This window comes from Pseudoliparis swirei, chromosome 23 (assembly GCF_029220125.1).
Source record: "Pseudoliparis swirei isolate HS2019 ecotype Mariana Trench chromosome 23, NWPU_hadal_v1, whole genome shotgun sequence".
NCBI lineage: Eukaryota > Metazoa > Chordata > Actinopteri > Perciformes > Liparidae > Pseudoliparis > Pseudoliparis swirei.
Genome location: NC_079410.1, coordinates 19,652,332 through 19,677,044, shown reverse-complemented (window position 1 = coordinate 19,677,044; position 24,713 = coordinate 19,652,332). Strand labels below are relative to the sequence as shown.

The 24,713-nt window shown below is 44.6% G+C and overlaps 3 protein-coding genes across 14 annotated transcripts in view; 1 reads left to right on the top strand and 2 right to left on the bottom strand.

Annotated features, from left to right (window-relative positions):
- Window positions 1–3,916: 3,916 nt before the first annotated feature.
- On the top strand, window positions 3,917–11,203 carry LOC130188605 (zinc finger protein Gfi-1-like). The gene is made up of 6 exons (XM_056407007.1): window positions 3,917–4,006; window positions 6,239–6,324; window positions 7,937–8,063; window positions 10,509–10,655; window positions 10,763–10,928; window positions 11,007–11,203. Exons 1-6 carry the CDS (start codon window positions 3,917–3,919, stop codon window positions 11,201–11,203), a joined length of 813 nt encoding a protein of 270 aa, XP_056262982.1.
- Window positions 11,204–11,909: 706 nt separating this feature from the next.
- engl (endoglin, like) lies at window positions 11,910–19,875 on the bottom strand. Of its 11 annotated transcripts, XM_056406246.1 has the most exons (13): window positions 19,303–19,867; window positions 18,784–19,053; window positions 17,783–17,859; window positions 17,346–17,575; window positions 16,838–17,030; window positions 16,502–16,653; window positions 16,271–16,426; window positions 15,404–15,643; window positions 14,098–14,583; window positions 13,623–13,752; window positions 13,445–13,537; window positions 12,811–12,917; window positions 11,910–12,211 (listed from the first exon to the last, which is right to left on the bottom strand). In XM_056406246.1, the coding sequence occupies exons 3-12, from the start codon at window positions 17,853–17,855 to the stop codon at window positions 12,814–12,816; spliced, it is 1,857 nt and encodes a 618-aa protein (XP_056262221.1). In that variant the 5' UTR covers window positions 17,856–17,859; window positions 18,784–19,053; window positions 19,303–19,867; the 3' UTR covers window positions 11,910–12,211; window positions 12,811–12,813. The 11 variants fall into 11 exon arrangements, 10 of the variants coding, with proteins under 10 accessions (XP_056262221.1, XP_056262220.1, XP_056262224.1 ...); XR_008830569.1 differs by having other exon boundaries at window positions 13,445–13,752; XM_056406245.1 differs by having other exon boundaries at window positions 11,910–12,917.
- Window positions 19,876–22,161: 2,286 nt separating this feature from the next.
- LOC130188122 (serine/threonine-protein kinase N1-like) overlaps window positions 22,162–24,713 on the bottom strand; it is a 31,240-nt gene continuing 28,688 nt past the window's right edge. For both annotated transcript variants that reach the window (XM_056406235.1, XM_056406234.1), the window contains 4 exons: window positions 24,506–24,648; window positions 23,503–23,610; window positions 23,329–23,409; window positions 22,162–23,253 (listed from right to left, as the gene is read on the bottom strand). In XM_056406235.1, the coding sequence (XP_056262210.1) occupies window positions 23,050–23,253; window positions 23,329–23,409; window positions 23,503–23,610; window positions 24,506–24,648 (536 nt within the window). In that variant the 3' untranslated portion in view covers window positions 22,162–23,049. The remainder of the gene's footprint in view (window positions 23,254–23,328; window positions 23,410–23,502; window positions 23,611–24,505; window positions 24,649–24,713) is intronic.

Here is a 24,713-nt window from a genome sequence, read left to right as displayed (position 1 = left end):
CCACTCTGTCGGAAAAGCAGCAACAAAACAACACTAATGACAAACAATTAAAAATAGAATTAAAATGACCTATGGGTGTGGCTTATATGGGTCGATTCATCTAGTCCAAGAATGATATATTTATTGTTTCCAAGACTTCCGGCTCAAAAGTGAAAGCGGAAAAAAGAGGAACAAAAGTAATGTAATTGTGTCAAAACGCTACATTTGCAATTTTTTAACAAAGACCACATATTGGGGATGATTACTGATTATAATATAGATTCAGGGTGCTGGTGTTCTCTCCATTGCATGCTGTGGTTCTTTGTGCCTGAAAGGAGAGAGAGAGAGAGAGGATCCATGAACACGTGATCATTGTAATCAGGCGTGCTGATATTATAATCCATCTCTCTTAAACGTCGTGCCTTTTAAAATAAATATTGGGGAGCTCCCAGTATGCGGATGGAGTAGTCCACCACTGAGCCCTGGTTCGGAAACACCTTCACCCGACCGTACCTGTGGTCCAGGAACTTAATGCGACCATCGGATGTGAGGTGGACCAGGTCCAGCCCGGCAGTGTGGGCCCACGACACGCAGCCCAGGCCACTTGTTAAGTTGCATGGGAGGAGCACAGAGGAGCCGAGTGGAGGGCCGGCGTCACAAGAGTTCTCAAAGTCTGGCTCTTCTTCACGGGACGAGACGAACACAAGAACAAGATCACGTTGTTAAGTCGGTTATATTAAACAATACAAACTCTGCCTTCTTATTACTGTAGATATTCAAAAATGTGATTTTCTAGACATCTTCCAATTAATTAATGGTGTAAATGTATCTGGACAATAATTATAACGACAAATTAAACATAAAAGCTAAAGAATGTAAAAAGTATTACTTCTTAAAGACAGAATTTTATAAAAAATCCTGAAATCTACGATTTGCCCACCGTTTCTTGCAAACTGGGGCGGGGTGGGATATAGTTTATATATCGTTAACAATATTTCAATAGACTACATACATTATACTCCACTTTAGTATAAATAAGTTGATTACCAAGCTTTTAAAACGAAATTCTAAGCAAAAGATTTCTAAAATCAAATAATGTAAATTGAGTGAACAAACGGTAAATATAGCTAAAGTGGTGAAGTTGTATTTACGGAATGTTTTTTTAATATTATTAATATTTTCATTCTCTAATTTCCCAAATAGGACTTACCATTTGAAGACACGCAAATAAAGCACAGGGCTAACAGAAGAATCCACCTGTCAGCATCCGTTGTCAGCGTCACGTATGGCGAACAGTAACGTGGCGAAGCTGTAAACTCACACCTCTAAGCATCATGGGAAAAAACCACCAGACCATCACAGTTCATTTAGTTTCATACGGGGCTTTGACGTCTTTCAGATTCACATGAACAACAGTTGACATTTTTAACACGGTTATTTTTTTAATCAAACTGTTATCTCGTTATGTCAAACATAACATTTAAGAACAATAAATCTATTGATCTTTTATGAATATGTCGAGGATTGTGACAAAAAAAGGCCTGACCACTTCCTGTTGATGCTTCCGGAGAAGGGGGTCTTTGTATGAAACATAAGGTTAAGGGAAATGTTCATAATTGAAACAGAATAAGCACATTTTCAAACATACATTTTATGTTTACAGAGCTTAAAATCTAATTTTGTCAGGTCAAAGCGAAAAAACTGCCCAGCAGCTTCTGTTGATTTGTGATAATAACCACAACATTTCAAAAAGAAAAAAAATATTACATAGAAGTTTTAACATCCAACAACTCCTGTACAAAATGTTCATATTTCCTCATTAATTCTTTTGATTTTTTCACTTTTTTTTGCTGCTACATAAACTCAACCTGACTTTAATAAAACAAAAAATCTTGTAATTGTAATATATGATTATGGATCATAAAAGTTCTCAAAGTCAAAGTACACACATGCACATACACATGCACACACATACACACACACCCACACACACACACACACGCACACCCCATAAAGTCTGCAGATATTAATCTTGTGAGGACCCCTCCCCTCCATGAGGTGGCACGAACACACACACACGCACACACACACACTTACACACACACAGACATACATACACGTACACGCACACACAGACGCACACACGCACACACACACACGCATGCACGCACGCACACAAGCCACCACTGGGAGGTGCTATACACCACCTTGTGTGAGCGGCAGCATCCACACCGTCTTGTATTTATACTTCTGCAAATGCATTTTTGAATGCATCCACGATTAAAAAGGAATAAAAATGCATTCAAAAAGACAACGCACTTGAACACGTTTTTAATTTCTTTAATTTCTTTATGTAAGAAATTAATTTCATTTTTGTTTCTCTTTTATCTTTTGGACCTTGGCGATTCGAGAATCGCCTTCCCACCCACCCTTTCTGTGAATCTCACAGAGCCCCACACCACATTACCTCTCTTACCACACGTCGTGGTGGGGGTTTCTGCCAATTCACAGAACAAATTCCTGCTGGAAGTCACTCCTATATATAGACTCTGGTTCAGTGCTCCGTGACGTCACTAGCGTGTAGCGACGTCACAGAACCAGAGAGCATTCATGTCATGTGACAATCAGTGCGTTTACATGATGGTATAATTCGAATCTTGCTTTAGTCGGACTATGCTATCTTTTGGGGGATCTGCTGTTATCCCAATATACATGGCAGTGAGTAATTCGAATCATTGGCCGAAAGCATGTCATATCCGATACGATAGGCGGCGCTGTTTTCATTACAACTCGTGGTGATACAGCCATTTCCGCTTGACCTCTTCACCACCACCAACAACAACATTTCGAGAAAGATGGCGAACAGAGAGCAAGGCGAAGCTACATCCCTCTACTATTCTTCCATGGTGTTAATAGGAGTACAGCGAATGCAAATGGCGCTATTGGCTGAGTTGATAACGGAGAGAAGACGCCGTCGCCGAAGGTACACAGAGAATTTAATTTATCGTCTCTTTCGACTTCCGGGTCATGACATGGGAGGGAGGGAGGGAGGGAGGGAGGAGGGCGGCGGGATCTCGAGCATGCGCAAAGACGCAAAGTTCCGAATCGAATTCAGAGTTACATGCCGCGAGAGTCGAATTATCAACTGGATCGGACCGAGCTATACAGGGGTGTTAATCGGACCGAAGTCGGACCGCACATAGTCCGACTAAGGTGTTTACATGAAACGGATAATTCGATTTCAGTCCGACTAAGCCAATAATTCGATTGCATGTAAACGCACTGAGTGTTTCCATGGTGACCTCGTCGGTCCGTGTAGGTTTTGTTCGTCTGTTTTTTCGTTTCATTCAAAATACGGAATACGGAAATAACATGCTTTCTTCGTTTACCGTTTGAAACCAAAAACGGAAAAACGGAAAAACACTTGTGTATTTCGTTTCTGTCTGAAACCAAAAACGATAGAACGGAAGTGCTTAAAATGAAAGTCAAAATAAAAGCCTGTGATATATTTATTCGTATTTACAGTGTTCTATGACGCAAACACATAACAGGGTAACGTTAGAAGAATATTAATAAATAAATATAAATAATAATAAATAAACCTGGATATGTTAGCGACAATGGTGACTACAGGAAGCTTAATATTCACATATATATATTGGTTAATATATTGAAAGTTAGGAACAGTTTTGAAAAACCTGTAATTTGATGGTTGGTTGGATTACAGCTGCAGTCATATCACACATTTACCACATTCCTCCCACGTGATATATACAGAGTCAGGTTTAAAGACCTGCGGGAACGTCAAAGCAATCGGGAAATGAACCTTCGCTACAGTCACACAGCTTCTCCCCTCCCAGAGTTTCAGGTTCCTAGAAAGGCAGTTTTCTACCACCACGGGGGGGACAAGAAGCCCCTGAACGCCCCCCATAACAAAATGAGGCAGAAAGCCACCAAACCCACCAGCCCGCCTCAGCTCCCCGCACCACTGTCGTCTGCTCACCCTGTCAGCCCCCGGGAGAAGGTTGTAAGCCCCCCCCCCCCACATCCACCACAGAGACGCCTCTCTTCATGCACATCAGCTCCGTGTTTGCTGCTCACACCAGGAGTCAAATGAGATGTTTGCAAAAACAGCCACATTGAGAAAGGTTTCCGCTCACATGTCAGACCGTGATGATTTGATTATAATCTGATGTCAGATTCAGATCTCATTAAAGTACACACACAGTGTGCAAAATACCATTGTCACAAGTCAAGAAAACACCTTTTTCTGATGATGATTTAAGAAAGGGTGTGTTTTAGATAGATATATACGTTATTCATCCCCAAGGAGAAATAGATTTTTATTTAGTTATTGTCTCATCAGGAAATGGTACCTTTTTAGTCATATTTATTTAGGATTTGTGTATTTAATTAAGGACGTTATTCTCCGGAAGTTGGGTAGGTAAAATATTACATTTTAAATAACGACGGCGTGTGAATCTTGTCATAATATAAGTGACTCTTGATGGGCAGGTGTCATCATGTGGGAATGATGACACAAAGTGGTAAAGTGCTTTGAGTGGTTGGAAGACGAGAGCAGCGCTATACAAGTACAGTCCGTCTACAGTTGACTGATCATGAGTGTGTGTGTCATGATATTTAAGTTATTCAACATCAGCGAACAGTAGACGGGAGCGACGGTTTCACACTACACACTACACACTACACACAGTATCCTGGGTAAAAGTGTTTGCGGGGTCCACCGTGCCACACGGCCCTCCGTACGCAGACATCTGTGAACTATGAAGTGTTTTTGATCTGTCAATAACACGTCATTTGGGACAAAGTACTTTCCAAAGAAAACATAATGGACGATGCAGTTTTGTTGGATGTGAACATATTTAGAGGACGAGGCTGAAGAATGACATGACCAATTTAATATGAGTCACATTTATATGTCGTATATTGATTTTCATGACAGCTATGGTAAGTAAAAGAGCATGTCATCGATACTGATTGATTTGGTATTCTTTAATTTAAACTAGATATGTGTTCCTGTAGTTTAGCATGTTGTTTATACTCATTAGACAAATGTAGTCTCTTTTTATAATATTCTGTTGTCAATCCATGTGGCCTTGCAGCTTATTGTTTTGAAGAGTAGATATTTGATTAGTTCTTCCATTGTGATTCTTGTGTCTTCAATACGAGTGGTTATTGTTGTTCCCTGCTCCGTCTTCTACTAATTATTCCCCACTCATATCAGTGGGAGTTGATTTTTATGGTTATGAGTAATTAAATTAAACAAACTACTGAGTGGCTTTTCATGGTTGATCTCTGAGAGTACAATGCAGCAACATTGGATTTATTTCTCCCTTTCAATATTGAAATAGTTCCGGTTTATCACATATTTGGAAATGTTATATCTACACATATTTAAAAGGTGATTGTGCTTATACATTACTGATAAGATCTTACTCCAGATCTGACACTTTTTCCCCAGATGTCACTTTAAATAAAAGATCTTTAGAGCAATCATCGTCGATGTCTTCCTGACATAAAGGTTAGTCGGGCTGTAGTTCAGCACTCGAGATGAAGGAACATAAGGAACTGTGTGGAATGACTGGGTGCCACATAAGATCACACACACACACGCACACACACACACAGACAGGTAAATAAAGGGAAAGGATTGCGATGGTTAATTGGTGCCTTTATAGCAGTGGTTCTCAATCTGTTTCTGTCGCGCTCCAGGAAAGATGTTCACGCCCCAACACAATTGTGACAAAATGGTCCACGCTGAATTTGAACAACTTTTTGTGACTTCGAATATTTTGCAATCACTTTCAATTAAACCAGATTGCTCCATCCGACATAAAAATAATATGTTTTCAATCACTTTATTAGAATACAAATACAGTCTAAAAATAACTAATATTTGGCAAAAAATTGCTTCTTTTGCCAAATTGTAGTGATCAAGTTTTCTCTTGACTTTGGTATGACCTCTGTTCACATGGGGTCCTGAACCCAAAGGGTACGGTGGACCAAACCTTCAAAGAGCACAGGGCTGTCGTCCTGTTTGTGTAGACTTAGCTGGACAGAACTCGGGTAGCAACAGAGTTCAAACCCCCGAAAGTTATTGCAACGAAGAGGATATCTTTGAAGTTATCTAATCATTTCCATAAACCTTTTGGTCATTTTTTCCCTTCGATGCAGAAAGACCCACAATCCTCAGCAGTCTTTCAAAATCAAATCAAATCTCTTTGTGTCATGTCATCAGTCGATGGGTGTGAGAAAGAGAAAAGAGGAGGTCGCCAGCAACAAAGACACAAGAAAGGCTCTCAACGCTCAGCTGTGCATCCAGAGGTAAGATCAGCACTGGAGCTCACCGTAGGTTATCAGCTTATTTTCAATGTATTGAATCTTTTAGACATTTTCTAATAGAACTACAAAATGGCAAATTCCATCAGCTGCATGGCACACGACAGCTTCTGCTGTCCAATGTCAAGCAAGTGAGGGACATTATTTTATATAATTACATAATCAGGTTACTAAATAAGTCATCTTTTTTATTACATAGGCTCATGCTTAATAAAATAAAAACATTGACTGGTGAAAAAGTTTGGTAAAAAGAGCATGGTAATTCTCTTTCTTGTTAAATGTTAAAATCAACAAATTACCAAAGCAGTATTAAGAGTAATAATAGAAGTAAATTCACACATATTTACCTTCGCATTGAAAATGCGGAAGGTTATGTTTTGATCGCCGTGTATTTATTTATTTATTTATTTGTATGCGTGTTATTCGCAGAACTCAAAAAGTATTGAACCGAATCGCATGAAATTTGGTGGGATGATTCTTTATTATCCGGGGAACAGTTGATTAGATTTTGGGATCGATCGGGTCAAAGGTCAAGGTCAAAGGTCATGAACAGGTCAAATCTTCTTGAATCACATGGAATTTGGTGGGATGATTGGTTATTATCCGGGGACCATTTGATTAGATTTTGGGATCAATCGGGTCAAAGGTCAAGGTCAAGGTCATGGAAAGGTCAAAATCTTTTTTTTTACCATAACACGATAAATTTTTGTCCAATTGGCATGCAACTAATGCCAAAATATTCATAATTCAATGCCCAATCTTGTGATATGCGAAGGTATGCGCTCTACCGAGTGCCCGTTCTAGTTTATTTATTTATTTGTATGCGTGTTATTCGCAGAACTCAAAAAGTATTGAACCGAATCGCATGGAATTTGGTGGGATGATTGGTTATTATCCGGGGACCAGTTGATTAGATTTTGGGATCAATCGGGTCAAAGGTCAAGGTCAAAGGTCATATCTTCTTGAATGGCATGACATTTGGTGGGATGATTGGTTATTATCCGGGGACCATTTGATTAGATTTTGGGATCAATCGGATCAAAGGTCAAGGTCAAGGTCATGGAAAGGTCCAAATCTTTTTTTTACCATAGCACGATACATTTGTGTCCAATTGGCATGCAACTAATGCCAAAATGTTCATAATTCAATGCCCAATCTTGTGATATGCGAAGGTATGCGCTCTACCGAGTGCCCATTCTAGTCTATTATGAATGTATACATTTAACACTTGGTTTATTTTTTATTTAGGTAATGTTGAACTCATATAATTTGTTTTTAAATCCTTCTGCTGTGTTCTGAATGACTAGCGTATACATGCAGCTCAGATGGAAGGATAACAAGTTTACCACAGAGTCAGTTTGAACGCCACAGCCGGGTTGTCCTCAGCGAGAGCCCTGAAAACCTTTGTGCAGGTGGCTTTGCTGAGGAAACCTCAAGCTCTGGCTTTGTAACTGAACATAGCAGCAGGTGTGTGACACCGGAGTGTGTGGGATATACAAGCGTGAGCTGATTTTACAGACACCCCCCCCCCCCCCCACTCCGGGGTTTATTCTGCATGATTCTCAGTCACAGCCATGCCGCGGTCGTTCCTCGTCAGGAGTAAGAGGACTCACCTGCTCGGCCCATCGAAGGACTGCTACCCACAACCCGCCCAGCCCCGGACAGAGGCCCCCCAGTCTGCGCGGCATGCGGCGGGTCAGGGCACGAGGGGTCCTGAGGATGCTGTGAGGCCTTTGCCCCCCATGTTAGGGGTTGAAGACTTGCTGGTTGAGGCCTGCTTACCATGGGAGGGGATGGCAGTCCGATCTTACAGGACCCCCACAGATGAACCTTGGCCTTCAGGTACCCAACACTTTCCAATTAAAGACAATTGAATTTCAAAGATAGATAGATAATTCATCCCCAAGGGGACATTTGTTTGTAGCAGCAGCAAAGACGGTTACAATATATACAATACAATGAAATAGCAGAGAATATTAGATCTAAGAAAATTATGGAAATAAGTAAATGATAAAGAAAAGAAAAAAAGCAACGTGTACATAATACAGTGTATATAAGTGAGTATAAAGTATATGAAGTGAATGCGGTGCAAGAGTTATTAATGTTGATTCAATTTGAAGAGGATCTGGCCCGAGTTGATTTATTATACAGTCTTATAACAGGAATGTTCTCCTGTATCTCTCCTTGTGACTGTAATTACACAGTTTGTGTTCTTTGGAAAGCATGTACAGTATATTGGTCATAACTGAGACAGTAGTTTTGTATAAAAAAGTCCCTGAAAATATGAGCATAAACATATTCTCTGTGGACTAGTCATGCCCATCATCCTTTCATATTTGAACAAAAGCCCCCGTGGACAACGGAGACGTCCCGCTGCCGGTCTATCCTTGGACGGCGGACAGACGCCAGGCATCGGAACGAGAGAGACAACTGGAGGGACTGGTCTACATGTTACTCAACCAACCGTCACACACTGACCTCATCAAACCCCCCGTCAGTGAGTGCCCGCTCTGTGAAAAGGTGGGAGGCCTCCGCCTGGTGAGAATATTCACATCCTTATTATCTCCGTCCTCATCTGGTGCTTTCAGGAAAGCAGGAAACTAGGGTGAATAACGATAAAAGTAACTGCCATGACACGGCGGTGTGATACGGAGCGTAAAGTAAAATATGTAAGTGCAGTCTGTGCTGTTCCACAGGGTGATGCAATGATTCTTCTGTGGAGAAGTGTTTGTGAACAAAGGGTTCATTTGAAAAAGATAAGAGGCGCTCCTGCTGCCAGAGGAATGCACGGTGAAAACTTTAGAGCAGAAAAATAATGCATATACTATTTATGACTTATTTTAATTTTTTTAAGCCTCAACCTTGAACAAACAAATTTTAATGAATCTTAAAATCTCCGAGGATTAAAATATTTGAATGTTTCAGTTCAAATACCTGCATTACAGGTGTACGTACAAATTTAAACTTGAATGAAATATATATAATTTATTCTAACATATGGTAAAAACGACGCCAGTGGCCCGTTAGCTTAGCTTAGCATAAAGACTGGAAGAAGCGAGCCTGGCTGTGTCCAGTAGCCTCTCTGAAGCAGTAATTAAAGGTTCTCTATGACATTCTGAACGGTAATATAGCAGCAAACGACTATTGTCTATGTCAAAATATAGAGCGGTGTCTGCCTCGGAGAGAATGAAGTGTTGGTATACAAGCTAATCTGAGCTTGGTTGACATGTGAACGATTCGCACTGTCTAGCTAACGGCGGCCGCGCTGCACTGCTCTCATACGGCGGGTACAGCTAATAACAGCGCCCTTGGCTAACGGTGCCGTTGTAGCGTAGCCTCCGGTTCCCCCTCAGGCAAACACTACGGTACGCATCGTTAGCCGTTAACTGCTCCGTTGCTAAGTCGCTATGTCTTGTATGATTCAAAGAAAGGGGGGGGGGGGCTGAGCCCCAGGGGGAGCGCTATATGACTGGTGTTATTTGTGCGCAGCTCGCCGCAATCTTTTTTGGGACCCCGGATATCCATTGTTAGAGACAGAATTTCAGGGTTATAGTAATATTTTATGCTCATTTGGACTCTATTACCGAGATAAAGATGAACTGTCAGTGTCAAATATAACATTCAATGGAAAAATAAAATTAGAATGTATATTAATGCAAAGAATAGAGAGATGTTGATAATTATTTCTTTAATTTTTCGAATTCGCTCGTTCACACCCTCCTTCCCTGGAGACAGTTTCCAACAAAATAGCTGACAGCTAGCTGGCAGCTATTTTTCGAGTAAACCTAAATTGTTTAGCTCCTCTAAAATAGGCCTAACGACAGCCCTGGTCTCCCCCATGTGGTAATGGTTCTGACTGCCTGTGGCAACAAAGGTTCTGCAATTCAGCTCTAAAACATTTGTTCATTTGTGTCATTTGGAAAAAAGTAGAACATCGTAGTTGTAGCTGCTCGGCAATCGTCATCAACTCCAGTAAATTACTGATCTACTGATCCCAGCTTAGAGGTACTAATCAGTGAGCTTTAGGAGTGCTGATAGGTTTATTGTACCACTGCTACTGTTTCTCCATGTTTTCCAGGCTTTATGCTAAGCTACGCTAACCGGCAGCACAGACGTAACAGTCGTATCATTCTTCTCATAATCTTCCCCCTTCTCTCCGTCTCCCTCAGTCTCTGTCAGAAGTCTTCATATCAGGAGGCGGCCTTCAGGCTCATCTCGACGGCCTCTCCGTCCCATCGACCAGATCCCCCAGTGCCACCGACATGCCCCTCATGCCCTTCGGCTTCAGAGCAATCGGCAGCTGCAATAGAGCTACGGTACAAGTGAGAGAGAAGTAATTTGATAATTTTCAGTCCGAGCACATGACCCATCAGGGATTCTCTGGTTTGCCTTCATGTCAAAGTCAATGTGTTTGCGTATCCAGGAGCGTAGCTTCGGCTGCAAGGTGTGCGGGAAGGCGTTCAAGCGCTCGTCCACCCTGTCCACACACCTCCTCATCCACTCGGACACGCGGCCCTACCCCTGCCAGTACTGCGGCAAGAGGTTCCACCAGAAGTCGGACATGAAGAAGCACACCTTCATTCACACGGGTGGGTGAACACAGCGGCGAGGCGAACCCGCGCCGTGAGAGTTAAACTCAAACTCGGGTGCGCTTTCCTTTTCCGCAGGTGAGAAACCACACGTGTGCAAAGTGTGCGGTAAAGGATTCAGCCAGAGTTCCAACCTCATCACCCACGGCCGAAAGCACAGCGGCCACCGGGCCTTCGGGTGCCCCGGCTGTCAGCACAGCTTCCGGCGCAGGGTGGACCTGCAGCGCCACCGAGAGACGCACTGCGGCGACGGAGACACGTACGCTCAGACCTGAGATCACGAGGCAACACGATAACTAAAAATTATTACAAAATTATAGCAAAATTTGTAAATAATTTTAAATTCCTTATTATTATTTTTTTTTTAAGTCAGAATGGTAACGCCCTGGATAATAAACCCTGATTGTGTAAGAAGGTTATTGGTTTGATTTTTTTTTTTATATGAAAAGCAACACTTTTTGTTGTTGATTTATATCTTTTAGGAAACATGCTGCCAAAAGCCATTCACAAACCATGAGATGTAATGTGGGCTGTCCCCCCCCCCCCCCCAAGGATGTGCCAGGAAAGTGTTTTTCAGAGAACTATTTTCCTCAGAAAGTTGTGCGGATATGATTGTAGTTTGTGTGTCCATGTGTGTGTGTGTGTGTGTGTGTGTGTAATTCTCCCCATTATTGGATGCAGCACCCTCAATGCACTGCAGCTGGGCTCCCGGTAGAGATGATTGACGATGACGTGTCCATTAATGGACTGGAGGTCAAAACTTTTTTTTTTTTACGTACGTGAAAGCTCTGTACTCACTCTTTCTACACCGCGTCCGGTACATGTTGCATTAAAAAAGCTTTTAAAACATTTTTTTTAATAAGCCACCGTCACACACTCAGTGACGGGCTGGGGAACAAAGTGTTTCTCTCAGCAGAGACCAAAGCAGAGCTGAGAGGAGAGTGTGTGTTGAACTCGACTCGAGAGTGAAACGACATCGTCGACATGGATCTCGGCTCGTTTATTACGTCTCGTTAGCCACGTACACGGGAACAGAATATACAGGACAAATAAATGCCGTTGTCATGCAGCAGATTCAGCGACAGCACAACAGTGAAAATGACTCAGTGAAACACGGACTCTTCAAACCGGCCGCTCAGTTGACCTTTGACCTCGTCTCTGAAAAGGTGATGGTGTTGCGACGTGGTTTCTGTTTCAGTCACATACACACACACACACAAACACACACAGTAAGCTGTTAGAACCTCTGTCCCAGTTCTCCTTTGTCAGATTTGCAGGAAATCCTGAAAGAGATAAAAGAATGAAGAAAAATAGCGTTCAGACCCATCTGGCACATCGGAGTTGAAGTCTGCAGGTGTTGCTGATACATTTTCGGGTACTTCCGGCGCTTCTAACCACGACAGTTTATTTGAAATACAAGCTTGTAAGAATGTGGCTCATTCGAACACATCGTAGCTTTACACTTGTTTATGTAATGCGATGCAACGTGTTGCTGGTATTTCATTCTCATCATTGGGATGTAAATAATAAAATAATTACCAAGAATCTGTGTGCCCACTCCTTTGTGTTATTAAAGGACGTCTCTAAAGGATTTCTCTGAACTGAAGAGCTGGCAGCAAAAGCAAATAACAGAATTTAAATGAAAATCATATAACCTGGCGCCTACATTTCCCATAATGCAACTCGATCACCAACAGACCCAGGTGTGTTAGGCTAGTAGTACGGCTCGTGTACTGTGTGGTGCTATTATTCTTTTCCCTTTCAAACTTGTCGTCTTAATCCCCAAAACTGATGCCGACTCGAGTGACATCACTTGAGGCTGATATGATGCAGTAGTACTCCCCAAAAACTTCGATGGGGGACCGTCGTCATCAGATCTTACCTCCTACACCGAGCTGGACGACTGGTCAGACGGTGGAGTCCAGATGTTTGGCCCTTTACGAGAGCGGTCAGGTACATGGTTCTCCCCAAGTGATGCTGGACGCGCCCCTTCAAAAGAGATATATATATATATATACTTTCATGCATTTACCCCAAATCTGGAGAGAACTGGCTGTGTGTTGAATTCCTGTTATGATACATTCATCATTGAGCAACAGTTGCATGATGACGATGTGGTGATGATGATGATGACGATAACGACGATGAATACTTTTAATTTGTCCGGTTCATATGTCAAACATCATTGAGCAACAGTTGCATGACGACGACGATGTGATGACGATAATGATGATGACGATGATGATGATGACAATGTGATGACAATGATGATGACGATGTGATGATGATGATAACGATGTGATGATGATGATGACGATGATGACGATGTGATGACGATAATGATGATGACGATGATGATGATGATGATGACGATGATGATGATGATGATGATGATGATGATGACGATGATGATGACGATGTGATGATGAATACTTTTAATTTGTCCGGTTTATATGTCACACGGTTCCGGACATTCAAATCCCGTGTCAGTGGCAGGAGGAAGCTGATCTGGTCACCTGTGTAGTGATGGATGCCCGACAGCCCCGCCCCCAACAGGACGCCCATCGCAAAGGCAGCGAAGACGATCCCCATCACTGGTCCTGTCGGCACTGCAGAGACACGCAGCGACACGGCGGAGCAGGCTCAGCGGCCTCCGGGTGACACCGAAGCAACAACAGAATAAACGATACTCACCGCTGTGCTCCGGGTCCGGTCCGGCCAATGGGGGGAGACTCCGCCTCTTGGTTCTTTGGTCGGTTGTGGGCGCCAGTGACCTAATGGGATGGGTGACCACCATGGGCCTGTAGATGTTTCTGACCTCACACTGAGATGGGAGAGAAGGCCTGCACGTTAGTTGAGTACAAATTAAAGTGAATCAACGCAAAGTCGGACCTGATAAATAATTATCTACAATCCTAAAACACATTTGATTTACTTTGTACATTTCCTACCTGTGATATGAAAATTGCAGAAACTTGTTAAGGTCTTTCTCTGATCGAATAGTGAAAAATCCCATAAAGTAAATCAATATTTTTGGCAAATATGATTGTCCTGCTGTGACACCAGAATCATCTCTGCATGTTAAATAGGAATCTAACGCTAGCATCCGGTTAGCTTAGCATAACACATAGACGGGAAAGAGGTCACACGGAGGCCTCTGCACCTGTACCTGGTGTCTGGAAGACCTAGAAACCAGCGGAGGGATACGCAGCCGGTCCTGACAGTCAGTCTTTACTTCCTCTGTCGGTTCCTCTCTTTTTTTGGGGTCCGAGACGCACACACGGAGGCTGCAGTGGAGGAACTGGATCGAGTTATTATAAACCGGCCGAAGGATGAAACTAAACCTCAAGGGCCGGATCCCCTCCTCGGCTCCCATGTTGGCGCTCCTATTTTCTGGCCTCTCTGGTGCTTCTCTCCCTCTTCTGTCCAGTCCATCTATCTCCTCCTTTTTCCCCGTTTCCTCTTCCACTTTGTCATCCCCGCGAGCACCTTCCTCCTCTTCCTCTTTTGTCTTTGCCCTGAGGGCGAGCGAGGGGTCCGAGGAGCAGCCCTCGCTGACGACGGTCCAGAAATGAGACTGTTTGGGGTCTGACAGAGGAGAGACCACGCAGGACTTCACCTCCACCACGTCGATGAAGGGCCCTTTGGCTGAAATCTGCAGGAGGACAGAAAACAACCCCGCTGATGTCAATTCAATACAACTCGGTTTATTTTATACAGCCCAATATCACAAATTACACATTATCCTCAGAGTGCTTTAGAATCTGTACACATACGACATCCCTGACCTTTGACCTCACATCGGAGCAGAAAAAACTCCCAAGAAATAATAAAAACCCTTTCAGGGGGAATTAAGTGAAGAACCCTCCAGGAGAGCAACAGAGGAGGATCCCTCTCCAGGATGGACAGATGAATAGATGTCATGTGACCAGAAGGAGTCATTACAGAGTTACATAAACATTCAATGAGTGTGACAAAGTGTATGAATAGTTGGTAGTCGGCATGGACCACGATCCAGACCTCCATGATCCATGAGACAGAAGGAGGTAGAGATAACGGTGCCATACAATTGCATAAAGAAAAAAAACATGATCACACTAATAACTAGAACGGGCACTCGGTAGAGCGCATACCTTCGCATATAACAAGATTGGGCATTGAATTATGAACATTTTGGCATTAGTTGCATGCCAATTGGATACAAATTGACCGCGCGCTATGGTAAAAAAAAAGATGTTGACCTTTTCATGACATTGACCTTGACCTTTGACCCGATCGATCCCAAAATCTAATCAAATGGTCCCCGGATAATAACCAATCATCCCACCAAATTTCATGCGATTCGGTTTAATACTTTTTGTGTTATGCGAGTAACACGCATACAAATAAATAAATAAATAAATACACGGCGATCAAAACATAACCTTCCGCATTTTCAATGCGAAGGTAATGAAGACCATGACAGACGTCCAGACCTCAGCGTAGACACGGTGGTCCGCCGTGACGACACAGGGTCCGATCCGCCGCTGCTCGTAGCTCTCGGCGGCGAAGAGCTTCAGAAGGAGGAGCACGGCCGCAGACGTTCGTCCGGGTGTCGGAAAGCGTCTCGGTCCCGGATCGGGCCCCGGACCCTCGGGTGCCCGGGAGACCGGCCCTGCAGGAGGGGCGTCCACGCCGACGTCGGCAGTGGTGGGCGCCGCGGCCGAGCCGCTGAACTGAGGGCAGAAACAGGAGACCGCAGGTTACATAGACGGAGTGAATTTTATTTGAAAAAGCATCACAATGTATAGAAGCAGAGCTGTTCATTGATATTTCAGATGTATCCCAGCAATGTCTCCTATCCTCTCGTCTCATCTTTGCTCCTGATGCACTGGGACCAGAAAGAAGTCTCAGTGACCTCCCACAACACCTGGGAGGGACATGATGATTACAGAGGAAAGAAGCATTTATATTTCATTAATTTCCTTTGTTGCTTGCCTCTTGACCTCCCTGACATCCCTCTTATCCTTCTCTCACTTCATTTGCCTCTGTGCAGCATCCCCCTTTTGAGGCCTTACCGCCACGCTGTTGTGGTCATGATGACCTGGGTCACAACTTCCACTTACCGCCGTTTCAAGTGTCTATTATGTGGTTTCTGCCACATAATAGACACTTAAGACATTGAAGGGAATTCAGGTGTCTTTCCCTTTGAGCTCTCAAAGCTTCTCTCGTTCTTTTCTCTTTCTCTCGGACTGCGCCGGCCTCTGTTGGTTTATGTCATTTAATTGATTAAGAATGACATAAAAAACCCGATAATGTGGATTCTGAACCGGGTTTAAGAGACGACGCATTTCTCATCTCACCGTGTTTTTGTCCTGCAGCGCTCTCGGCGGTCCCAGGAGAAGACCCTCAGTCCCACAGGAAACGACTGGAAACACCAACAGGAAGTGACTCCCGTCGGCCTGAGCCTGGCAGGCCGAGTCTCTCAGAGTCACGGCGGTCACTGGGACGGACGAGCTCTGGAGGGGGAGAACCGGCGTGAGACAACGTCACTTTCACAGGAGTCATTTTTTCGGACCCTGCGGCGTGAAGACCTGCAGGACGCGGCGGTCGGCGCTCACGCTGAGGCGTCCGTCCTCACACTGCACCGTGAAACTTTCCCGGCCTCCTCCTCGTGCTCCGTCTCCGGCGTTCGGCCACCGCCTCGGCCGACGCTCCTCGGCCGCCCGGGGCGTCACGGCGGCGTCTGGCGGAGGAGACTCACAGACGTTTAAACACTCACACACCCGAGGCCTCTTTCCTTTCAGGCGCATGCGGTGGAAATAGTTCTGCTTCTCGTCTCTCAGACTCCACGGAAGGGCTAATTAAGTTCCCCTGTATGCGAAATAAAAGCGAGGTCACTCACACATCGATGGAAACAAGACACTGACCTGCGCCCGCCCCGGCCAGCTGGACCACGACGCCATTGGCCAGCTCGGCCTCGGTGGACGAGGTCGGCTCGCTGTAACCGCTCCGTCGGGCCCGCGCGAGAAGGTCAGGCATGGTGGACGGGTCAGAGTTAAGCATGCTGGACAGGGTCAGATCGGGCTCAGGTGGGTAGGGGGGCGCCACGCTGTTGGAGGACTACGAGAGAGAGAGAGAGAGAGAGAGGTCTCTACAAGGCTGACCTGAGGAGGGACGCCGACGTGGCTGCCACCTGTAGTATGTGAGAAGTGGGCGGGACCACTGTGACATCCCTCATTGCCGTTATGAAGCCTCGATTTTGCGGATTTAAAAAGCTGTCTGATAAATGTAGTGGGAAAAAAATAACAATATTTCCTTCCGAGATGTATAGAAGTACAAATATGAAGAAGCAGACACTGCAAATACTCAAGTAGAGTACACCGTACATGTGTAGTAAAGCACAGTACAGTGTAAATGTAGGGGTCCGATCATCACCTCGTGTCCGGGGCCGTGGGTGTCCTTGAACCTCTCCAGCGGACCCCGGACAGGGTGCTGCTGCCCTCGGACAGGGTGCTGTGTCCCAAAGACAGGGTGCTGTGTCCCAAAGACAGGGTGCTGTGTCCCAAAGACAGGGTGCTGCGTCCCAAGGACAGGGTGCTGCGTCTCCCGGCCAGGGTGCAGCGGCCCCACGGGGGCCACGGAGCATTGCACCTCCTCACCGAGAGCTGAGGAGGAACAGCAGACACTTGGACTTTGTAAATAAACCTGCAGGTCCCCAAAACAAGTGACTTCTTTTCCACCCACAGGCCCACTGGTACAACAACTGCTGTGACTCTTCCTCTTCCTCACTTCAATCAATAAAGACCTTTGACTTGTGGCTGCTTGAACAAAAGGAAATATGTAATGTCTTCACACTATAATGATGCTCTTACCTGCCGTCCTCTTCCAGAGCAGGAGGCAGAGAACAGTCCACCCGACCCCCGACAGTGAAGGCATCGTGAGCATTTCACTGTGTTGCAATAAGACAGACATAACCACATAATGAATTACTCTACAGTGATGCTCTCTTTGTCAGTCACAATCACCGTCAGCTGTGGAGTATAATAATGAGCATTTTCACTATTTTCTGAAATTTTTATAGACAAAGCGATTCGTCAATTAATTGAGAGAAATGGCGAATCAATTGATAATTCAAACTATTATCAGTCACAACCTGATTCATTGTGTTAGCCAACCCTCCTGGTTTCTATGCGAGCAAATATTATGTAATTTTAATAAAGTCATAATTACGACAGAGGAGATCTGAATTATTGGATTGAAAAGTCAACATTAAATTATGACCAAATAAATATTTAGATTTACTAAGTCAAATTCTATTCTATTCTAAATGTTCCTTTTTTTTCATTCCAAATGATGTATTTATACTATACCACTGTTTTCATTTTAATGCACATATCATTGTTTGAGCAAACAAACTGTTTCTGAAAATGATGAGCAGAACAATTCTGAAAGTATGTCAATAATTAATGATAACAATTATAATTATAATTCGAGAAACTTTTCTTGAGATGAAAACAAAAATGAAGAAGTGAATCAAAGATATGATTATACATATTTTGCTTTCATAATTGTGGTTCACCACCATTGCTTCCATTTCTATCTTGAAAGTATTTAGTCTTTAACTCGTTGATCTGGGCTTCCACAGGTTGACCGTGTGGATGATCTTTAATTCTTACAGCACATTTCCCAAAATGTACATAAATGAGTGTGAATATCACCCAAAAAATATATATAAGCACATTTTCAACAAGCAATAAACAGAAAAGCAACATATTAATACATCTATTATCTCACGAGTAGATTCCTAAATCATAATTGTACATAACAGTCTAACTTTTACAGGACTAAACATGAGGAGAGACGTAGAACTCACCTGCGCGCTGCAGACGTGCGGACTGCTCATCCAGCTGTTGCTGCAGACTCCACATGTGGGGGCTGCAGCCAGAACCCAACACACGCCCCCCAGCCCCTCTTTATTCCTCATAACACATAAGCATGCAGTCACACACACATGCACACACACTCACACAAATACACACACACACACACACACACACACCACGTCTTGATGACTCCCCAACTCGATCAGCTGCAGGTAACTTGTGAGAAGTATTTCTTGGAGGGAAATTCAATTGGCGGGACCCTGAATGGGAAAAGGAGGGGGTGAGGGGGCTTTAAAGACACAATGGAAAAGGGCCAATGGGAGAGACTGTGTGATGGTGGCACAGAGATGGAGAGATGGAGAGGAATAAATAGGCCCTTGGAAACGTCTCCGAAAGTAGAAGGCGACAAACAGGAAGGGAGAGAAGGAGGGATGGAGGGTAGGAGGGTGGGGGGGACACACAAAGGGGTTGACTGGCAGGTGAAATGTTCGGGAGCGGAGTAAACTCACACATATGAGGTCTTCTTTCACCCTCTGAGATATTAGTGACTTGGTTCACGTCGCTCGGTCCCCTTTGACTTTTCTGTGAGAGCGTCCATGAGAGCCAACATGCGGTCAAAGACTCGTTGTGGAATATTAATACGCAGGTTCAGAGCATTAATATTGCGACTGACAGCTATTTGCTCTCTGAAGACTTGGCGGATTTCATATTTATTTCACGATTAGACTATCATAATCCATCGGGATTTCCACACCTCGACTGTAACGCCCTGTTCTGTGTGTCTCTTGATTGCTCATTGCCTTCACCTGTCCTCAGCCACTCCTCTGCCTCCCTGATTGCTCATGCTCTACACCTGTGGTTTCCCCCTTATATATTCTCCCATTTCTTCTCTTGTCCCCTGCCAGATTGTTGCCTTTGTTGATTGATGTCATTGTTACCTGTGGTAGATTCTCCATGTTGCTAGTGTCTTGTTGCCTTCAACTTGAGTTATATGTTGGACTTTTTCCTCAGTAAAATAAAGTTTCCTGTTCCACTTTACCTGGACTCCTGCCTGGTTCATCTGTGCGCCGAGACACCGACAGCCCAACATGTTGGCTGATTCTGTGAAACACTGTTTGTGCACTTTGAGTTGTATCGATCAGTTGAGTGGAGTCATTTGGGACTTTCTGCCAACAGAACAAACATTACGGTTCAGTAAGAGCAATTTCCAGTCATGTAAAAAAAGTTAAAAACAAGACCACTCATGTAACAAGCATTCCTGTAATTGCTCGAGTTGACAATGCGTCTGCATTTATTCCATTCGCACTAATAATTCTAGGAATGTTTTTAATTCCGACCCTTTTAGGACACGATTAACCGGAGCGGCTGGGCCCGGCTCGCTCTGCAGCACTCAGCAACACACCGAGAGATGGAAAATATTGTTGGCCAGAACGGCTGCAAAAGCGTCTCCATATACTTAACGGCCATTTTGTATTTCACCCTTTTTCTTTCTGAACGGCCAAAATCCATCTGAGAGTTTGGATATTTTTCTATTTGATGGGAGTTTTTTCTGATCCGATGTGAGGTTCTGGGAGATTATAAAGCCCTCTGAGGCAAATTTGTCATTTGTGATATCGAGCTATACAAAATAAACTGAATTGAATTGGATAAACTGATGTGGACATCAGCTTAAACCGAAGTTCAGTTCCACGTGACCCTGTACATATCGTCTATTAATACATCCAAAGAAACTTTGGAGGCTTGATGTTGATGAATTGAGATCGGTTCTTCCGCTGTTACCCTTCAAAACAAAGCTCAACATTGAGCATGAATTGAGAATGGCTCTCCTGCTGTTGCCCTTCAAAACAAGAGCTCAACATCGAGCATGAATTGAGATTGGCTATTCCACTGTTGACCTTCAAAACAAATGACTTCAGTCATATTTAGTCTGCTTTCTGTCTCGATAATCGAAGCTGAACAAGATGATACAAATGTTATCTGAGGAGCATTTTTAGGCGTTAAAGTTGAAACATCAGTCCGTTGTAAACATCTGTCAACAATAACCCGTAAAGCTTCTGAAGAGTGTTTTCCTCTCTGAACATCTAAAGGATTTAAAGTGTGACGCATCGGGACAATGTTACCATGCAGATGTTCCAATACACTCACTAACATGATATGTAGGAGGCCAATAATAAAGATGTCCCAACACACCGTCAGGTCGTGGGATGATCAGGTGATTTGATCTGAATTTTACAATCAGAAGTTTACATTTTTTGTTGCTTCATGAGACACTTTCATGAGAATGAACGAGGCCCCGCCCCCAACACTGGATCCAATCCTCTTCCTTCGTCCAATACCAGCGTCACAATAGAGCAGATCAGAGCCGGCGGCAGCATCAGGGGGCCAAACATCTGCAGGTCAGCTGCCTTTGAAGAACGCACAGGAAGTCGACGGAACAGCTACTTCCTGTTAGATCCGATCCGTATCTTTTTATGTCTGCCTGTGAAACACTTAGCTGCTCGTTTTGTAAACATAAGCTCTATTACTGTTGTAACCTAGATATGTTTTAGATTAAACCGGAGACCTAAAAACCAACAGTCGAGCGTTAAGTATTATAACTGCACAGAAAAATAGGAAACGTGGTGTTTGTCATCAAATCAGCTCTCTGATTTGGAGACAGCCGGGCGTTTCCCATAATGCCCTGGGGTCATGCAGTCGGTCGAGAGCAACTGTGGCACCTGGCTCTCGTGAGGTCATTGTTGACCACGTGTGCACGACGTCACAGCAAGTCGGATTGCATGTGTCAAATCTCATCGACGGTCATATCGAACGAGCCTATTATGGCGATTCTGACCCACAATGCTTTGCGCGGCCGAAGACGAGCCGAGGTGATCAGTTACAGACGGACGTGAGCCTGGGGGTTGGTAGTCCTAATTGTATACGGGCAATAACGAGGGCAGCCGCAGCCGAAGTATGTGATTTGCAGCATCATCTTAGCTCAGTGTGTTAGCGTGCTAACATTAGTTAGTAAGCACGAGGATGAGGCCGATGGGAATGTCACTATTGGTTTGCAGGAACTTAACCATAAACACAAGAAATGAGACGAATACAAACGTTGACCTGGTGACGCCGGATGAAACGTTAAAGGATGTATACAATTCATCCGACGGGGGGGTTACACGAATGTCTGCACCAAAATGTCGACCTCATGGTGGCGCCGGAGGAGAAGAGAGAGGATCACCACTTCATCATCTGGGAACCGTGAAATAAAACATCACTCGATCCATCACTCAGCTGATGAGGGTGTGTGATGGATTTAGAGTTGTCGTGAGCTCAGAAAGGGTTGAAAGAAGAGTACCGATCGACTGAGAGGGACACAAACGCACATCGATGCTTCTGTGTTGGGTTCACATCTTTACTGAGTCACAGTTTCAACATTTTTCACCAGCAAATGACAGAGGAGGAAACACAAGATGGGACAACAGAAATCACAAAAAGAACAGAAATCTGTAAAGGCTTCTTTTTTTTGTTGTCATTGAGAAATGATTGTAGTTTTAAAAAATCTGTTTTGTGCCGAACAAGAGTAGAACGAGAAGATGACGAAGAGGAGTCCGGACACACACCCCTCTGGCTCCCCCGTGTGGTAACGCACAGGCGGTGCACGATTGACAGCTGACGCGGTGGATATGTTCAAAGACACCGAACACAACCAAACACACACTTAGCAGCAACAAACAGCAGAGGGACAAGGGACACAGGTCAAGGGTCAAGAGTTCAAGAGGCAGAGGTCAAGAGGCAGAGGTCAAGAGGCAGAGGTCAAGAGGCAGTAGCGATAGCCGGAGAAAAGAGACAAACTGCTTCCTGTCAGAATAATCACTCTTGACTCTTGTCGCTGAGCCTCATCGCGCCGGACAGACGGCGGAATGACATCATCTCATCTTCCATCTGTTACATCATCCGGAGTATCTTCATCACCACCTCCTTCCGTTCTCTAAAAGCCTTGCCGTGTCACGAATCTGCTGCGGGCCTCTAGAGGTCAACAGATCCGTGACCCTGCCAGTGTGCGGGATCCGCCTCCGCCGATGGACCGGTCACAGCCGGTTCTCTGTCCCATCGCATAGAGACGGGCGGAGAGGAAGAGGGGATGAGCCTCTCGTCACGTTCAAGTTCCTCTCTCTCTCTCTTTGTGTGAGTGAGTCTCCTCTCAGAGTCTGCGGCTGGCCGCGGTGGGGGGGGGAGGGGGCGGGCAGCCAACGACCCCCATGCGACCCCTGACCCTAGCAGAGGTCGGAGACAAAGTCAAAATCCTTGAATTGGTCCTGTTCGGCGGGGGAGAGCGTGCGGCGCTCGCGGGGCGGCGTGAGGGCCGGAGCCTCGGCCGTGAACTCCACGTCGAAGTTGCTGACGTCCTCTTTCCCTCCGATGGTCGGGACGAACGGGGGCAGGAGCTTCCGCTGGAGGAGACCCTCCCAGTCGATACCCTGGGTGACAGGTAGGGTTAGTTTCTCACCACCAGCTCACTGAGGGACATCGAGGTCACAGAGGTGAACCCTCACCCTGAAGAATGGTTGCTTCTTCACATCTTCGGCGTCCTTCTCTCCAGAGCCCAGACGGCGCTCTGGATTCCTCCTGAGCAACTACCAAAAACAAAGAGCACCGATTCCTCACCTTCTACTTCGACTTCGACTAGAATAATATCAATATCAGCGTGTCGGTGGGCGGAGCCTGACCCGTCTCATGACGCCGATGGCCTCGGTGGAGAGGAAGCGAGGGTAGCGCACTTCGTCGTTCACTATGCTGTCGAAGACCTCCTCCTCATCGTCGCCCGGGAACGGAGACTGAAAGAGACCGACGCGTTAGAGCACGTGTTGAACACACGTTGCACCTCCATGACCTCCGTGTCTCTAAAAGCCTCGATTGTATAATACACATGACAGACATGAACAAACGATCAGAGAGCGGACGTTCCTTTTAAAAAGGGGAACAATGTCAGAATATATTTCAATGGAAAAACTATCATTTCCAACACAACAGAACACAACGACATCTGGTCATCATTCATGATATTTTTACAAACATAACACCACTCATCTTATTGATTAGTTAATTCATCATAATTAATTTTTTCTTTCTTTTTTCCCTTGCCTGGAAACCAATTCAATTCCATGCACATGCAGACGCTCATACATATACATTTGCCATCATCAATGTATTTTGTTTCTTTAAATCAAAAATAAAATAAAATAATAATAATAATAAAAAAACTCACACACGCACGTGCACACATGTACACATGCATTTTTCTTTCTTTGTTATTATTTTCTTTCTTTCTTTCTTTCTCTCTTTTTTCACAATACTCTGACTTTATGATGTTGTATCCACTGTTTTGTCGTCCTCTAGGTGTTATGTCTATGTTTTGTCTTTTGTCTTATAATAATAAAAAGAAAGAAAAAAAGAAAAGAAAAGGGGAACACGGTAAGCCCGTCCGCCATTATTGACGCTGTAGTGATGCCGACCGCCTCGTGACTCTGGTCTGAACCCAATGAACCGAGTCCATCTCGACTCTATCCACTAAATGTATATTGATTAATCTAATTAATCCATCCACTCTTTAACCAATGACTCAATTCACCTGAACAACTCTTTTTCCAGCCTTTACGTTCAGCCGAGCAAACCGCCTGCTGGCTGTAGTTTTACATGAACGGTTCACGCACTAGCTTCCTGTATCCTCACCTCGCCGACCATCATCTCGTAGACGAGCACCCCGAGCCCCCACCAGTCCACGGCTCTGGTGTACGACGTGTCCGTCAGCACCTCCGGGGCCAGAAACTCAGGAGTCCCACAGAACGTGCTGGTCCTGTCCCCAAATCCCATGCCTGAAGAGGAAGAAGGAGTGAGGGCGGAGTTAGATGTGAGGGTTGATGAAAGGGGGCGGGGTCAT

Coding starts and splice junctions, on each gene's coding strand:
- LOC130188605 (XM_056407007.1), top strand. CDS start 3,917: ATGAGGCAGAAAGCCACCAAACCCACCAGCCCGCCTCAGCTCCCCGCA. Junction 6,325..7,936: donor GCTCAGCTGTGCATCCAGAG/GTAAGATCAGCA, acceptor GTTCCTCGTCAG/GAGTAAGAGGACTCACCTGC. Junction 10,656..10,762: donor GCAGCTGCAATAGAGCTACG/GTACAAGTGAGA, acceptor TTGCGTATCCAG/GAGCGTAGCTTCGGCTGCAA.
- engl (XM_056406243.1), bottom strand. CDS start 17,855: ATGCTCACGATGCCTTCACTGTCGGGGGTCGGGTGGACTGTTCTCTGC. Junction 16,654..16,837: donor GCTGGCCGGGGCGGGCGCAG/GTCAGTGTCTTG, acceptor CTCCTCCGCCAG/ACGCCGCCGTGACGCCCCGG. Junction 13,538..13,622: donor ACCGGACCCGGAGCACAGCG/GTGAGTATCGTT, acceptor GTGTCTCTGCAG/TGCCGACAGGACCAGTGATG.